At 42.4% G+C, this 17,319-nt stretch overlaps 1 protein-coding gene across 1 annotated transcript in view; it reads left to right on the forward strand.

Moving 5' to 3' along the window:
• Positions 1-17,319, forward strand: part of ADRA1B (adrenoceptor alpha 1B) — a 110,811-nt gene that overhangs the window by 63,216 nt on the left and 30,276 nt on the right. The window contains exons 2-3 of the mRNA XM_043985850.1: positions 8,264-8,378; positions 8,969-10,114. Coding sequence (XP_043841785.1) covers positions 9,166-10,114 — 949 coding nt within the window. The 5' untranslated portion in view covers positions 8,264-8,378; positions 8,969-9,165. The remainder of the gene's footprint in view (positions 1-8,263; positions 8,379-8,968; positions 10,115-17,319) is intronic.

Genomic DNA, 17,319 nt, shown 5'->3' on the forward strand with positions numbered 1-17,319 from the left:
GGACTAGTGATGAAGCATACTTATCTACCTCCAAAGAAAGAACTAATATTGATTGAACACAGAAGCATGTTATTTTCACTTTCTTTCATTTTTTTTTGTTTATTCAAGTTTTCTTATACAAAATGACAAATGTGGTAATGTTTTGCATAATTGCACATGTATAACCTATATCTGATTGCTTACTGCCTCAGGGAGGGGGGAGGGAGGGAAGGAGGAAAAGAATTTGGAACTCAAAACTTTAAATAAAAATGTTTATTATCCAAAAAGGCAACAAAACTCAGAATAATTACAATAAGCAATTTTGGTCTTAGAGAATAAACAGTGAAACACATTTCTCCCCTTTTGTAGAAACATAAGAGACTAGGGGAGCAGAATGTTGCATGTACTGTCAATTTTGTCAGCTAGTTTTGCTTAACTGTTTTTCTTTGTTACAATGATTTGATTGGGAGGGTGGAGTTTTAGCAGAAAATAACTGGGGGTGTAACAAGTAAAATGCATCAATAAAACTTTTTAAACCCTGTTATTATCTGAATAAATCTATATTTTTCCTAAGTAAAAAAAAAAAAGATGCAGGTTCACCAGAGAATAAGTGGCAAACTGACATGTAAACTCACTCAAGCAAAAAAGTAAGTTCTTTATATTTTATGGTATTTGAGAGCCAGATCAGAAATTGTGCTGATTACATCAGTCCCTGAAATACTATAGGCTTCCTTACTAAGTCCCATGGTCAATTAAAAGGTTGGACAAGAAATCCATGCAGCAAAATACAAATGGATAAGAATTCGTATTGTGGACTTCTGGCCAAGATAGCTGCCCAAATGGAGGCAAACTGCCCAGCTCCCACATATCTATTCCAGCAAAAACCTGAAATTTACACCAGGCCTAATAACAAACCAGAAATCCAATGAGAAACTACAGCAAGTGACTTCTTCCACTCTCAAATTGCACAAAAAGTCAGCCAGAAGCCAACGGGCAATAAGGAAAAGGAGCCAACAGCAAAGCCAGCACCAGAGCAAGCCAGTGCCAGCAGAGGCAAGTAAGCCATGGCCTCCCAGCAAGAGGAGAAGCATGTGCAGCCCACAGGGCACTCTCTCCACGGGAAGCAAGAGTGGAAGGCTTCACTGAGAAAGCCCCAGGGAGGTCAGAAAGTCCCAGGCTGGTGATCTCGGAAGTCCAGAGGAGCAGCAGAGACCAGGACAGGTTCAGCAGCGTTCAGACAGTGTTCAGCCCTAACTTTCTGTACTGAGATGCCAGAGAGGGTCCTAAAGATCCAACCCTCTGAACCAAAGATCCAGGGGGCTCCTAACCTCAGAACAGAGAGATCAGCACAGGATCCAGGAGACCCCATGTGAAAACAAGCAGAACCAACAACCCCACCCAGGAGCACAGCTGTAGGCAGAGCCATGTCCTGGCAAAGAGATAAGTAAACCAAAGACCACCACACACACTTATATGTGTATATATACAAACATATATACATATATACACAAATGAGTGTATACAAGTATATGTATGTATGTATGTGTATACATATGTGTACATACTTATATATACATATGCATGTATACATTGCAGATTGAAAGTCCCCAAAATGATGAAATTCTTCAACAACTATAAAGTAAAAGGAAAAAGTGGGCTTCCCATAAGTATTGTGTGAATACCTAGAAGAAATGAAGCAAGAGGTTTTTTTTTTTTTAATGAAATTAAAAAATGCATATTGGAGTATAGATGCTGAATGAACCATACTATTTCTTTTGTTTTTGGTGCTATTGTTTTTCTATTTTGAGGTTTTTCGTCATTGCTCTGATTCTTCTCTTATAACATGACTAATACAGAAATATGTTTAATGTTATTACGTGTGTGTGTGTGTTATTACGTGTGTGTGTGTGTGGTGACATGAAATATATATATATATATATATATATAACCTATATCAGATTACAGTGGGAGGGGAGGGAGAAAAATCTGAAATTGGAAAGCTTGTATAAACAAAAGTTGAGAACTATCTTTACATGTAACGGGAAAAAATATAAAATACTTTATTAAAAAAAAAAGAATGCATATTGCCCAGATTATGACATGTAGCTGAATGGATGGCTGAATTGATAATTAAGTTATAAAATGGGGCGGGCATGTCCAATTCTTTGGGTACTCACCAGAAAAGACCACAATTGGCAACAGGAAATGAGGCCGCAATCACACTTTATTAAGGCACAGATGGTACAAGGATAAGCAGTGAAAGGGATATAGAGGTAAATAAATGGTGTGGTGACAGGGGGATAGGCAGGTAAAGGAAGAGGACAGGGAGAGGGAAAAGCAGAGGATATCATTCACATAACCATGGGTAAGAATTGGGAACACTCAGTAGCACTGACCGGATAGAAACAAAAAAGTGCTGGGGCAAAGGGGAGGGTGCAGTTTAAGGTCCCATTTTTTTTAAATTAATAAAGTATTTTATTTTTTTCCCTGTTACATGTAAAGATAGTTCTCAACTTTTGTTTATACAAGCTTTCCAATTTCAGATTTTTCTCCCTCCCTCCCCTCCCTCCCCCCTCCCCTAAACAGCAGGTAATCTGACATAGGTTTTATATATATATATATATATATATATATATATATATACATAATAACATTAAACATATTTCTGCATTAGCTATGTTATAAGAGAAAAATCAGAGTAATGACGAAAAATAAGGTTCCATTTTTATAAGGTTTTTTAGAGGAACAGACTAACTTCTCTCTGTGCCATCTTGGGATCAGTTCATTAACATATCCAAATCATCTCAACGTTATCAGTAAAACTTCAAAGTTCACATGTCCACGTCATCTCAAAGTTATCAGCAGCTTTTGATGTTCTGCTAGTCTGAAACTGTGGAGGTCTGGAATTGGTTTGGAATTTACATTCATAAGATCAGAACCCTGAGAGCAGCACCTAGACCAGATGGCTTCTGCTAATTCCACCCATATTACCAGACTCTTGATTTGGGTTACTGTATGCTACAATTTGTAAATTCTGTTCCTTGGATCTTTAGAATGGTTTGTGGGGGGCTTCCAGGCTCCCCTTTGCAATCCCATTCCCTTTTATTTCCCCCTTTATAGTGGCTGCTTATAAAGTTTATTTTCTATTTGTATTCCCTGGCACTTAGCACAGTGTTTGGCATATAGTAATAAATCGATAAATTGTTATTTCATTCATTTATTCAACAAACATTTATTACGTGCTTACTACACTCAAGGAGAAGAGGGTATAATATATGTATGTAAGTATATGCATATGCAAAATATACAAAGCCATTTAATATATTGCATTATATGTATAATATATGCATGTAAACATATATGTACACACATGCAAATGTGTGTATATACAGGGCCATTAGTGTCTTGTATAAATCTATATGGATGCACATGTACATGTATGTATATACACTGAGCCATTAGCATGGGTACAAACATGTATTCTATAAACATGTATGTGTATTGTGTTGTGTGCATATATAGATAAAGGCATGAATATGTGTGCATATATAAACATGTATGAGACAGTCTTTGTTCTTAAGAAGCTCACACTCTAATTAAGAGAGTTCAGCTGGAGGGCTAGGGGATCTTTAGGCAGACCTGGTGCAAGTGCCCAGTGGTTTTAGCTAGCTACTACATGAGGTCTGGGTGAGCTGTATGTGTATACTTATATTACATGTGTATATACAAAGCCAAAACACATGCTCAAGGAGCTTGCTTACATTCTCTTTGGGTGTGAAAAACTAACTGTCATTGGAAGGAGTAGGAGAAGCGCTAAGAAATAAAAATGAGAAGGGATTGAGCTCCAGGCCTGAGGCAAGGGTTTGTACAGAAGCCCAGAGCCGGGAGACTGTAAGGGACAGGTCCAGTTTGCCCAGCATGTAGAGTTCATAAAGGGTGGTGACATGAAATGTGTCTGAGAAGGTAGGTCAGAGACAGATTATAGGATTGTAGGGCCAGAAGAAACAGCCACAACAGATCTGTCAGAGTGTCAGAATACAGAGGCAAAGAGGTGCTTTGGAAAAAGAACTGGAATTGGAATATAGAGAACCTGTATTTAAATCCCTTTTCTGCCACATACCCTCTGCATGATCTTGGGCAAGAACCATTCTTTGGGCCTCAGTTCCTCATCTGTAAAATAAGAGGGGCTAGGGGTCCACTAGGTAATCTCTAAAGTCCCCTCAGTTCTACGTTTATGGGCCTATTAAAGACAAAGATAATGTCTTCTTATTTTGTATGACCTAGAGCAGGACTTCTTAAACTTTTTCCACTTGCAACCCCTTTTTGCCTGAGAAACTTTTATGTGACCCTGGACATGTAGGTGTATAAAATAGGTATATATGACCTTTTCCTGCTGCCAAATTTTTCACAACCCCCACAATCAGTTATGGAACTCCATTTGGAGTCGCAACCCACAGTTTAAGAAGCTTTGATCTAGAGCACCTTGCACAGGTCACACATATAGTAAGTGTTTGGTAGCCATTTATTGTTTTAGAGGAGGGTGGGGAGGAAATGATACAGAAGGCTGAATCTTCAGCAGTGAGTAGATTCACAATTCTGTTCCTTGCACATTAAGCAGGTTACTGAATCTTTCTGAGCTTCAGTTTCTCTGACTATAATACAAAGTGAAGGCTTTCCCCATAGGGTCTGAAGGCTCACCATAGAACTAGCCAAGGGGGTGTGGTGGGCTGTTTAAAACATTGGAAGTTTATAATGCATTAATAAAGAGCATGAAAGACTCTCCCTCCTTCTTGATTGCAGAGTGATTCAGAGCTCTGTGGCATGTTCTGTCCCAAGGAGAGGAAAGAAAATGGCTCCCTATGATGATAACTAAACAAATAAATGTTCAGCTCAATAGGTTAAAATTCACTCCAAGTGGTTCTTAGGCATATGTCAGGGAACTTGGGTTTAACAAGGAATAACAATTACAAATTCATTTATTAAGGTCCTGTTTACAAGGTTATTGTCAAAGCTAATATGACTGCCTATTTTGTGATAAGATGTTCTACCTTCATTACAACCCTTAAGGGAGACTTGGAAATGATAACATTTTAGTTTCACAAAGATATTTGAACTTCACACTCACTCAGTGAACACTTTCACACACTAGTATCTAGGTTCAGAGCGTAGACTTTCACTTCAATAGGAAGTTATTATCCTTTAGGATGAAGGCATATAAAGATGCCTGTTTCTTGGATTTTCTAACTCTTCTCCCCTATGGCCATGGTGCATATCAGAACTCTGTTTAATAGACTATTTTTTTTTTTTTTGCATTTCAAAGAGTATGGCTGTCCCTTAAATAGGCAGTAGGGACTGGACCCATGCTTTAATAACTGTAGGGATCAGGCAGCTAGGTGGCGCAGTGGATAAAGCACCAGCCCTAGATTCAGGAGGACCTGAGTTCAAATCCAGCCTCAGACACTTGGCACTTGCAAGCTGTGTGACCCTGGGCAAGTCACTTAGCCCTCATTGTCCTGCCAAAAAAGAGAAAGAAAGAAAGAAGGAAAGGAATGAAGGAAGGAAGGAAGGAAGAAATGAATAAATGAATGAATGAATGAATAAGTAAATAAATGTTAATTAATTAATCAATTAATTAATTGATTAATAAATGAATAAATAAATAAATGTAGGGATCTTCCAGGTGAGGAAACTCCATCTACTAATACAAGTTTGCACTTTTCCTACAATGTAGAATCTCAGAGAGTTGCCTAAAGTACTGAGAGGATAAGTGACCTTCAAGGGTCACGTGCCTGGTATGTGGTATCAGTAAAACTTGAACCCAGGTGTTCCTGGCTTGGAAGCTGGCACTGTGTCCACTGTGCAGTGCTGCATCTTGGTGTGTCAGATAGCAAAATTCAGGCTAGAGGAGGTAAAGAGTGATTTAAAACAAACAAGGGCCAGATCAAGGATAAGAACATGTGGCCATAGACAACTCGTAACCTCTCTGGCCCTCAGTTTCCTCTTCTGTAAAATGAAGTCCTATACTAAATGGTCTCTAAGGTTCCTTGGAGCTCTAACATTCTATAAAAAGTCTATGACTCTAGTTACTCCACCCTCAGCTTCATTGCTCCTTTTAGATGGCCAATTTTCTGGACTACACTTGGCAATCTTGCCGTCTTGCCTATGTTGCCACTATCTTTCTTTTCTCTTCCTTCCACCAACAAAGATGACAAGTCAATCTTTCAAGGCTTTAAAAGAATACGTGAAAGGTGGGAAGTGAGTGACTTCGGATGTTGAGGACTAGCCAATGATGATGGGCACCATGGCTTAAATGCAGGATTTTTTTCTCTGCTGAGCACAAGGAGGTTTATAGAATCCTGGGATTTGAGGACCCTGAGTGGTCATTGGTCCATTCCCCTGTCTCTATGTAAGATGATGTCTAATTATTCTGAATAAATGAGAATCTACCCTACTGTTTTCTGCCCTGACTTCTGGAGAGGTGCCAATATAACCATCCTCAATCATGTTGTTCACAATTTAACACCACACCTTGTCAGGAAAAACTTCTTTATGGGAGGCAGTAGATTGTGGTAGAAAGAGCATCGGTAGTATGGCCAGAAAACTTGATTTTTAGTCCTGGTTTTGCCACTGGGACTATTGAGCTGAATGACCTTGGTCAAGTCATCTAAACTGGGGCTCAGTTTCTACATTGAAAAAATAAAAGGCCTGGACGAGATTATGTCTAAATCCTTCCAACTGTGATAGGCTATAAATGCTATTAAACCTAAGTCAAACACATTGCCACATAGGCCAGTTCTGCAGGTGAAACAGAAGAGCTCACAAGGCTATCTCTAATGGTGTAAGAGACCTGGGGCAAATTACACTGTGTGGTTCTTCCTTTCAATTTTTGTATACCAGTGAAAGCAGGTTAAAAATTAATACTAAAGTCAATTGGTCATTGCATTAACTTCAGTTCTAGTGTCTTTTACTGTTTTTTAAAAATACATTATTGTGGGGGGCAGCTAGGTGGCTCAGTGGATAAAGCACTGGCCTTGGATTCAGGAGGACCTGAGTTCAAATCTGACCTCAGACACTTGATACTTACTAGCTGTGTGACCCTGGGCAAGTCACTTAACCTTCATTTCCCCACAATAGATAGATAGATAGATAGATAGATAGATAGATAGATAGATAGATAGATAGATAGATAGATAAATGAATAAATAAAAATTAATGCTAAGGAAATCCTTAAAGCCTAAAAAAAAAATTAGCAACATGCAGCCTTGGATTGGGGTCAGGGTATAGGTGTAGGGTAGAAGAGAGGCTATGCTTAGGTGACATAGAGGGCTGAATTCACATGTAGGTGCCTCAGGTAATTTTTAGCACCAGTTGTCCATTGGACAGCACCAACAGTTTCTACCAAATGAACTTAAATCTCTTAAATCACTTTGGAACCTAGGAACAGATATTTAAAACATCCTTCTAATTAAGTCTCTCCCTTCACCTTTCCTACCTCAAAAAGAATGATCCTAATTTAGTCTTCTCATCTCTAAGAGTCCTGCTTTACTAGGGGGAGGGTTCCCCTTCCCTGAAGTTTCTGACACCTGCATCATCAATGAGGAAAGATAAATTCTTCAAGTAGCCCAGCCCTCACTTTTGATACATCAGTGTCTGTGATCTTAACCTTGTAGGTACTGACTCTAACAGTGAAGATCATCACCCATCCCTACCTCCTGTGATTCTCATCCCATTTGACTATTGTCCTTATTGCCCCATAAATCCTTCTATTCAACATATTGGGAAACATCCTCTAAATCTCTGGGCATTGGTATTGTGGATATCATTAGAGTATATGAGCTACCCACTGGTTATACCTCACTCTCACTGAATAACAAGACCCCAATCCCTCCTTTTCCAGTCATATACATCTATGACATCCTTTTCAACACAGAAGTGCAATTCACTGTTTATAATGCATTGCAGAAAACTCACACCCTGCATGAGCCTCTCCTTTAGCCTTCAGGTAAAGCCTTTTAATTCTTCAGAGACAATTGTATTTCATTGCTCAAAGAGATATAGCAGAACATTGATTTTTTTTTTCTAAAGATGGGCCTTTGTTTTAGGGAGAAGCTTGGTGTCATTATCAACTCTGGTCCTTACCAAGATTTTTTTTTAATTAGGCTTTGGTTCCATCTAGGGAGGACTCAATCCCAGACAAGGGGGTGGAACGAGAGGAACTGTAGTTCTGAGTAGTCACGTCTGATGTCTCTCTACTTGTCTAAATGGGGTTTTCTCCTTGATTTAGGTGGTCGAGGAAGTTTCACTTAACCCACACCCAGATGGTCTGAACGTCTACTGTCACCATCCAAGTGCGTCCTACACAAAGCTTCTACCTGCTCCCCCTCCCCCTCCCCCACGAGGTAAGAGCTCCCTCCCCTGGGTTCTGGGTCCCTTAGGATTACACCCCACTAGAGTAGAAGTAGTGTCCCCTGAGTGAGCTCTCTCCCTGTCTCTCCCCAAGTTCTCCTCCATCCCCTGGGAAGGGTGGGATGGGTGGGAGTCGGGTCGGGGAGGGTGGTTTCCTGGCCGCTTTCTCCCCAGTGACAAATGTTTTAATTAAGCCCCGCTGGTGTGCGTGGCTGTGGTTTCAGCTGTCAGGACTGGGGAACGCCTTAGCTGAAACTGCATTGCCCTCTAGTGCCTCACTGTGTCAGGACAGGACGGCTCTCCCCTCCTTGATGTCACTGCCATGCAGAGCCAGCCCAGCAGCTCATTGAAGGCTGCCTGCAGACCCTCCTCGCAGCTCCACGGAGCCAGGCGCCGCCGCCAACGCCGCCGCTCCCTGCAGACCCGCAGAGGGCAGGGGGGAAAGAACACGGAGCGCCCCTCCCCTGCGCCGGCTCCAGTCCCTTTCCCTGCCACTGCCCCCTCCCCAGCCACAGCTCCTGACTTGCCTGACGTGGACAATTAAACTTGAAGCTACCTCTTCCCTCTCTCCTCCTTTTGACAGGCTTCCGAAGATTCTGAACAGGCAAGGAGGGACTCGCTCGCTGCCCGTCTGCTCTGGGAAATGCCTGCCCGGGAGGCGAGTGGCTCCTGCCCAGTAGTGACAGCTGAGGTGGAGGGAAAGTTTCAGGAGAGCTGAGGTACTTGGTGCGCTGCCCTTGAAGCCTAATTACCCCCCGGCTATGGAGGGTGGGCTTTAAAATGAATCCCCATCTGGACGTGAGCCACAATATATCAGCACCTGCCTATTGGGAAGAACCGAGTGGTGGAAACCTCACTGGCCCCAATCAGACGTCCAGCAATTCCACTGCCCCTGAGCTGGATATCAGGAGGGCCATTTCTGTGGGCATTGTGCTGGGCGCCTTCATCATCTTTGCCATCGTGGGCAACATCCTGGTCATCCTCTCTGTGGCATGCAACCGTCACCTGCGGACACCCACCAACTACTTCATAGTTAACCTCGCCATTGCAGACCTGCTGCTGAGTTTCACAGTCCTGCCTTTCTCTGCTGCCCTTGAAGTGCTTGGCTACTGGGTGTTGGGGAGGATATTTTGTGACATCTGGGCTGCAGTGGACGTGCTGTGCTGCACAGCATCCATCCTGAGTCTCTGTGCCATCTCTATCGATAGATACATCGGGGTACGCTACTCTCTCCAGTATCCAACACTGGTCACCAGGAAAAAGGCCATCCTGGCCCTACTCAGTGTGTGGGTGTTGTCCATGGTGATCTCCATTGGCCCTCTCCTTGGGTGGAAGGAGCCTGCGCCTAAGGATGAGAAGGAGTGTGGTGTCACTGAAGAGCCCTTTTACGCCCTCTTTTCCTCCTTGGGCTCCTTTTATATCCCGCTTGCTGTCATCCTCGTGATGTATTGCCGGGTCTACATCGTGGCCAAAAGAACCACCAAGAACCTGGAGGCGGGAGTCATGAAAGAGATGTCCAACTCCAAGGAACTGACCCTGCGGATCCACTCCAAGAACTTTCATGAGGATGCCCTCAGTAGCACCAAGGCCAAGGGTCACAACCCTAGGAACTCAATAGCTGTCAAACTTTTTAAGTTCTCCAGGGAAAAGAAGGCAGCCAAGACCTTGGGCATTGTGGTTGGCATGTTTATTTTATGCTGGCTTCCATTCTTCATTATTCTACCGCTTGGTAAGTTGGGGACCAAAAGGGGAATTGGGGAACTTTTGAGGTGGCCATGGTACAGTGGAATGAGTGTCAGATTTGGATTTAGAGACAAAGGGCCTGGGTTCAAATCCTAGTTCTGGTCCTTTACTTATGTGACCTTGGACAAGTCACTTAGTTCCTCTGGGTCTCAGTTTCCTCATCTGTAAAATTAAGGGTTTGGACTACATAACCCCTGAAGTCTCTCAGAGCTCTAAATCTTTGATACTATGATCTGATGGTGGTAGAGGTGGTGATAGAGGCAATTCTGATGATGCTAGAAACTATTTAATGCAGTATGTTCCTTTTTGGGTCTGGTTTGGTTTCCCATGCAAGATGGGTAGTCTGCTAGGAACCAGTGCAGGTGTTAGTTAAACACACTGATTCCTTGCCACTTGAAATAGACACAGGAAAATCAAGTACAGTGAATGATTCACTTGGCATTCTCTGTTTAATAATTAAAAAGGACAGTCAGCTCAAACATCATACAGGCATCATTTTGGTAGTAATGATGTGTTGGCTAGGATAGCGTCACTAATGCTGCATACAAAATAGTTGGTTGGTGACTGCAGAAAAGACAGTTGGGGAAGAGTGGAGAGGCAGCTCTTGCAGGGGAAGAAAAAATGCAGCTTTCATTCAAAGGTTCCTGCCCAGAGTGGGGTTTTCAGTTAATGCTTTCCCCCCACATTTCTGGTTTGGTCTTTCTACATTGCCGAGGGTTTGGGGGAGCACTTTATCAGTTCATAAGGAATTTTACAACTGCTCCCCCCTGCCTTGGTCCAAAAGTCTTTCAGTTATCTAATGATTTAAATATGAAGGGGAAGGAAGATAACTGAAGCCTGGAGGGTCACACATTCTCAGTTTCCACCCAGAATTTTTTCCTAACTCTGACAATTTATGGAATGCCCCAGAATTAGCTCAAACTTTTCCCTTGCTTTCAACCCCAATATAGGTAGTAACATCAATGTGCCTATAAGGAGGTGAGCTGTTTACCTGACTAAAGTATTGTTTCCTCTTGCTTGTCACTCCCACAATTTGAATGGGTCCAAAGGCATCCTGTGTTTCTTGTAAGGTATTTGTTCCCTGGAATCCCAGGCCCCAACAAAGAGGTAATCCTACATCAAGAGAGTTGTGACATACAGTGCACATGGCATCTGAAAGCATTGTGCATATTCTGAGTATCCTGTCTCATAGCCCTAGAGGAAGCCACATACCATGACAGGAAGCAAATGTGCATTTCACCAGGCTCTGCCATTCCCACAAGCAGAGGTAGGAGCTGTGTATGCCATGGACCATAGAAGACATTAAATTAGAGTCAAGTCACAATTAACCAGAATCCAACTATACTTGGTACATAAGAGCATGTTACTGAATTGTGCATTTAAGAAAAATAAGCTGGCAAGAAAGCGAGTTGCCAACAGGTATTTAGTGTATGTGTATGTGTATATACATACGTATGTATATGAACATAAATATGTATACATACACACACGTATATATATAGATGTAGATATAGATATCTTCCATAGTATTCCCACAGCATTAGAAGCAAATTATTTATGCCATATGCTATCTATGTGATTTGAAGCAATTCACTCTTCTCTGGCAAGTTTCTTTATCTATAAAATTAAAGACTTGGACTGTATCAGAGGCTCTTAACCTGGGGTCTATGAATTTGTTTGTTTTTTTAACGTTTTGATAACTATTTCAATGGAATTGGTTTCCTTTGTGTTTTATGCAAAAAGGGCTCCCTAGGATTTCTGAGGAGGGTTCTCCAGATTTCATCCAACCACCAAAGGGGTTCATGACATCAAAAAGGATAAGGATTGGAGGCAGCTAGATGTCATAGTGGTTAAAGCACTGGCCCTGGAGTCAGGAGTACCTGAGTTCAAATCCGGCCTCAGACACTTGACACTTACTAGCTGTGTGACCCTGGGCAAGTCACTTAACCCCCATTGCCTGCAAAAAAAAAAAAAGGATAAGGATGTCTAGACTAGATAATCTCCAATGACCCTTCCATGTTCTATATCCTGGAACAAGCCTAGCCTCCTAGTAGTCCTGTTCAATGAGAATTCAAACACAGGCTGATGAACCTGAGATCATCATACAAGTTCCTAGTCAGAAAAAGTGAAAGTACCTGGTGGTACTTACTAAAAAAGGACAATTGATTAATACTTTAAAGAAAGATTTTCAACAGTAAGGGTTGAATCCAAAAGCATTTGTCAAGTTGCCATCAGATAACTAGAAAATATCATTACTCAGAACACCATTTTCCAAGCATTCTGGATCCTTGAGATTTGACTGTGTAACATGGTATAGTGAAAAGAACTCTGAATGTGGAACCAAAGGCTCAGGGTTTGAAATATAACTCTGTTACATGTAACATTTCATGAGTCACTTGACGTCAGTTAATTCATCTGTAACATGAAAGAGGCTGGACTAGACTGATCTCTAAGGTTCCTTTCATCATCAAATCCTGTAACCCTAAGCAAGCTCTTACTGGGTTTAACATAGAATTTCAGGAATACTAACATAAACATAAGAATTTCTATAACCCAAACCCAGGTTCCCCTCTTGGTACCCCTGCTTGTCCCCTTCTTATCCCTCCCTAGCTTGTCTCCTACTTTGCTACTCACCCTCCTCCTCCCACCCTATCTCCACCCTTTCCTGTCTCATGTTCCCTTGTTGTAGCTCTGGTCTTTACTCCTCTTCTTGCTTTGTTATTCCTTTCACGATATGATAAATACCTTAAGCATTATCAGGGGTCCGGAGGCCCTGGAACAGAGCAAGGGCTGAAGTGTCAGCAAAGGAAAGAGGCCTTCTGAAATCTAGGAGCCCTGCAACAATAGGATGAAGAACCCTACCAGTAAACGTTGCTGACCAAGGGGCAGAATGAAAATAGCAGTGACCTGAAAGTCTTGGGGTATAGGTTCTTGTCTTGCCACTGCCCCAACTAGGCAGGTAATTTCACTTAGCCCCTGTGGGTTTCAGTTTTCTCACCTATAATCTAACGAAGGGGGGATCCCTAAAATCCTTTAATTCTCAGTAAACAAAAGCATAAAAGTTGCCAGGCTGCTCTCTGGTGTAAGACGATCTACACACACACACACACACACACACACACACACATATAAATTCTGCTTTTCCACCCATTCTCCTCTCCTTTCTAAGGTCTTCTCAAGCCTAACCCTGTCAAAAACCCTGTCTTCCTTCCCTCTCTTCTTCCAGCACTTGGAAGTCTTTCCAAAGGTCTTGTTGCCTTAACATTTCAGGCCCTTTGCATGTGCACAATGAGAAGTGAGGTGTGCTTAACACCCTGAGGTAATTCTATCTCATTTCTATCACTGGAAGCTTCCTGATCACCCATGTTGTAGTTGCATGAGGACCTCCTGATTGTCTGGCCTTGTGAAAAGAACTCAGGGGTCAGAAGACCTGGGTTCAAGTCCTGGATCCTCCAATTATTGGTTCTGCTACTTATTGCCCCAAGGCCTTGGCCAAGTCCCTTTGCATTTCTGCAACTCATTTTTCTTATTTATAAAAGGAGGGGCTTTATCTAAATGATCTCTAAGGTTTCTTCTGGCTCTGAAGCCAATGAGCCATAAATTGGGTGACCAGGGAACCATTCTGAACCTCAGATTCCTCATTTGTAAAGTGGAAATAATACTACTTGCTGCACCTTTTTAACAGAGCTTTTGTGAGGAAAAGATAAGACTTCAAGTGCTATAAATGTGAAGCATTATTGGTATTGTATTGATAGTATTGTTTGGTATATATGGTGCTGGTACTATACTGACTGAATGGTCATATCCTTCTTGCTTAGAAATGCTAACTCTTACCAAGAGTAACTAACAGAGAGGAAACAGTTGGGAAAGCAGGGGGTGGTTGGTTACACACTTAGGAGGTGACTTGGAATTGGACCGGATTGTTAGGGTGAAGGGAGCCTAGAGAAAGTCACTTTCTTCCAAGAGAGGGAAGCATTGGGTTTAAACTTCTACTGGGTCCAATGACAGTCAAGCAAAGAGTGACAGCTGGGCTTAGAACGCAAAGTTTGAAGAATGCTGAGTGGGTAATATCAATCATAAACTGCCTCAGATTTCTTTTTTAATGAGACCGGTGATCTCATTGTGGGGAGCTCCCAAGGAAGAAACTTCCCGTACTACTGCAGATTGGTATCTTCTCTGAAACCTATAGTCTTAGATGCTTGCCTGGCACACTGAGAAATTCAGTGACTTGTCCAGGGTCACACAGCCACCAATACTTGAATCCAGGCCTTCTCTACTGCGAGGCCAGCCACGATGTGCTGTCTCTCAGTCCACACAGGCTTTTCATCATATGCTCTCATTAGGAAACAGAAAGAAACAAGAGAAGGCAACATTTGGCAAGATGGTGGTTTTCTGGGCAAGCAGGTGGAAGTTACTTCCAAATTTAAGACAGGCTCACAGGTGCCCAGGAGCAACAAGATTTCCATATTTGTGTTTGTTATTTCTGTGAGAGAGTGGAGAGGACTTCCCCAGGGGAAAAGAGAAAACAACATACCCCACAGTAGGGTTCTACTTAGGACCCCGATTGTTTTCTCTCTCTCCCTTGTTTTTGTTTTAAGGAGCAGGAGCCGGCCTGCAGACAGAGCTCCATTTCTCTGCTCCCACTGTGCTCCACCTGTAACACACACAGCCCCCCACTTCCTTTCTCCTCAATACTCTCCAGTGTGGCCCCAAACAAAGTCAGACCAGGGAGGGGAGCGGACTCCAGAACAAGAAAAAGACACAAAGAAACAAGGATCTCTTTATTCAGGCCCTGGAACACAGACCCAGAGAGAAAGAGAGAGAGACAGGAAATAATCCGAATATAATATAAGGGAATTTATACTCGATGGGTTGTTGGCGAGATGTCTAAGAGAATCATCAGCTGCTCAGCATTATAATTAAGGCCCTGATCCTCCCAGCTACTGTGAATGCTTGGTCAGTGCCTGGAGAAATAGTTGTGCTATTAAGTGATGAACACTGCAGTGGGGAGCATTAGGAAGTAACCAAGCAGCCAACTGGTAACTGGGCTTAGTGAGTTGTTTAGAAAACACTGGAATCTTGCCTCACTCCAAATCATTCTTCCTTCTTTTAAAATGCTAAAAGGCACCAGGAAGCCATTAAACAACTAACTGCCTTCCTCTCCAGAATAAATGAAGGTCAATTTCAAAGGAATAATTGTGTTTCCTATAGCTTTGGAACCAAATAGGGATCCTGCACCACGGATTTTTTTTTCTAACCCACTCATTCAAATACTGGGTTTATGAATTTCCACCTCTAGGACATGTAAAAAGGAAAAAAAAATTCCCTATGCTAACAAGACCTTTGGCTACTGGCCCTCCTGCCTGTGGTTTCTAACCCACAGAATGGTTAATTTACAGGGTGGGAGTGGCTCAAGTGGAGGGAGGCCTGGGGATGGGGGCAATGGGGTAAGCACAAAGGGTGTCAATCAAGGACCTATTCATGGTGGAGGGAGCAGGCCCCGATAAGATTTCTGCCTCTTTTGCCCTCTGACCCAACAACTTCTCTAACAGCAAAAGATGCTGTTCAATCCTGAATATTCTTATTACAAAATAGACTCTGTATTCCTATTTCAGAACCCTGATCTTCCAACTAAAGGGAGAAGGACCTGAAAAGATCTAGTGTACCATGAAGGAATGAATGGATAAGCATTTATTAAGGGCTTATTATATGCAAAACAATACGCTAAGGGGGGGAGGGGAGAGATACAAACAGAAAAGAGAGACAGTCCCTGCTCTCAAGGGGCTCAAGTTCTAATAGAAGGAGACAACACATGTATTAAGAGGTTTCATCTGCAACTCATATGGAAAGACTCCATTCTTAGGGTGTAGAGACAAAGCATGGTAATTCAATTTCTTTGGTATCACTTCTAATGATAAAAGCCATGTCCATTTCTGATGCCAGATCTTTTGACAACGTCCCGGACTATGGAAGCCTAATCATTCTTTTCAGTGACTGTGGCTTTGGAGGAGGGCAGAGTTCCAGTACCTTCAAAGGCAGTTTCCAGGTCACATTTCCACAAGAGTTCCTCCCTTGGATGATGGTTACAGAGGACCAGCTGGAAGCAGGGCTGCTGGCATGGGCATCCATCTATGGAAATCCCATCCACCCTTTGGCTCAGTCTTAGGATTTCTCAGACAAGTTCTCTGCACTCATTACCAACCACACATAAGAGCACAACCCAGAAACTCACACCTGAATGAGCGACAAGGGTCCACATTCTCCTTCAGGGCAATGGCAATCCTCATTGGCAGCTCTGTGGACACTTTTGGCTTGGCACTTAGGTCAAGACACTAGGAATGGTTTGTAGCCACTACACAAGTTGAATGGGTACAATGTGCAGCCAAGGAAGTGCTGGGAGACTTGGATGAGGGTATCCAGTAAAGAACTGGGGAAAGAAATCCGTAATTTGTTACACTGCCCAGAGAGCCTATGAGCAGATTGCATCTGGTTAATTACCTATATGGAACTGAAATCCTTCCCAGACAAAAATCCCACATGCCAGTCTGCATGGGGAGTGAAGGAATGCCTGAAAACAAAGGTTTGTGACAGGGAAAAAACACTCTTTAAGCAAGAAACGATGTCTTTAAAAAGCTTGGCAGACACTGCTGCTAAGCGTTAAAAATCTTCCTGACTGGCATTTAATGGAATAATCACTTGGTCAAGCCAGGGGGGAGGAGGAAGAGAAGAGAATCCTATCCCTGAAGGACTGTGTAAGGAAATACCTCTCTGAGAATGGAAACAGGGTCAGCTGCTGAACCCAGAGTCCATTATCCAAAGTGTTCATAGGTTCATAAGGATAGGGAGGAAAGGAACCTCAGAAATCATCTAATCCAACCACCTCATTTTATAGATGAGGAAACTGAGGCCTTTGGTACCTATGACTTCCTCAAAGTCTCACAGATACTGAGCCAAAATTCAAACCCAGATTTTCTGACTCCAAATCCGGAGTTCTTTCCATCTCACCATGATATTTCTCTCAGAGACAGTCCCTAAGATTCTAATTGGTCATGCCATTTTTTAAGACCAAGAGTAACACCATTACATGGTTCTCTTCCTAGTATATAAACTATACCTCATCGGACCCATTTGCAAAGAGGAAAGATTGACACCCACTGGGTCCAACAAACATTTTACACTGGTACTTGTGTG

This window comes from Dromiciops gliroides, chromosome 2 (genome assembly GCF_019393635.1).
Source record: "Dromiciops gliroides isolate mDroGli1 chromosome 2, mDroGli1.pri, whole genome shotgun sequence".
In the NCBI taxonomy this organism is placed as follows: Eukaryota; Metazoa; Chordata; class Mammalia; order Microbiotheria; family Microbiotheriidae; genus Dromiciops; species Dromiciops gliroides.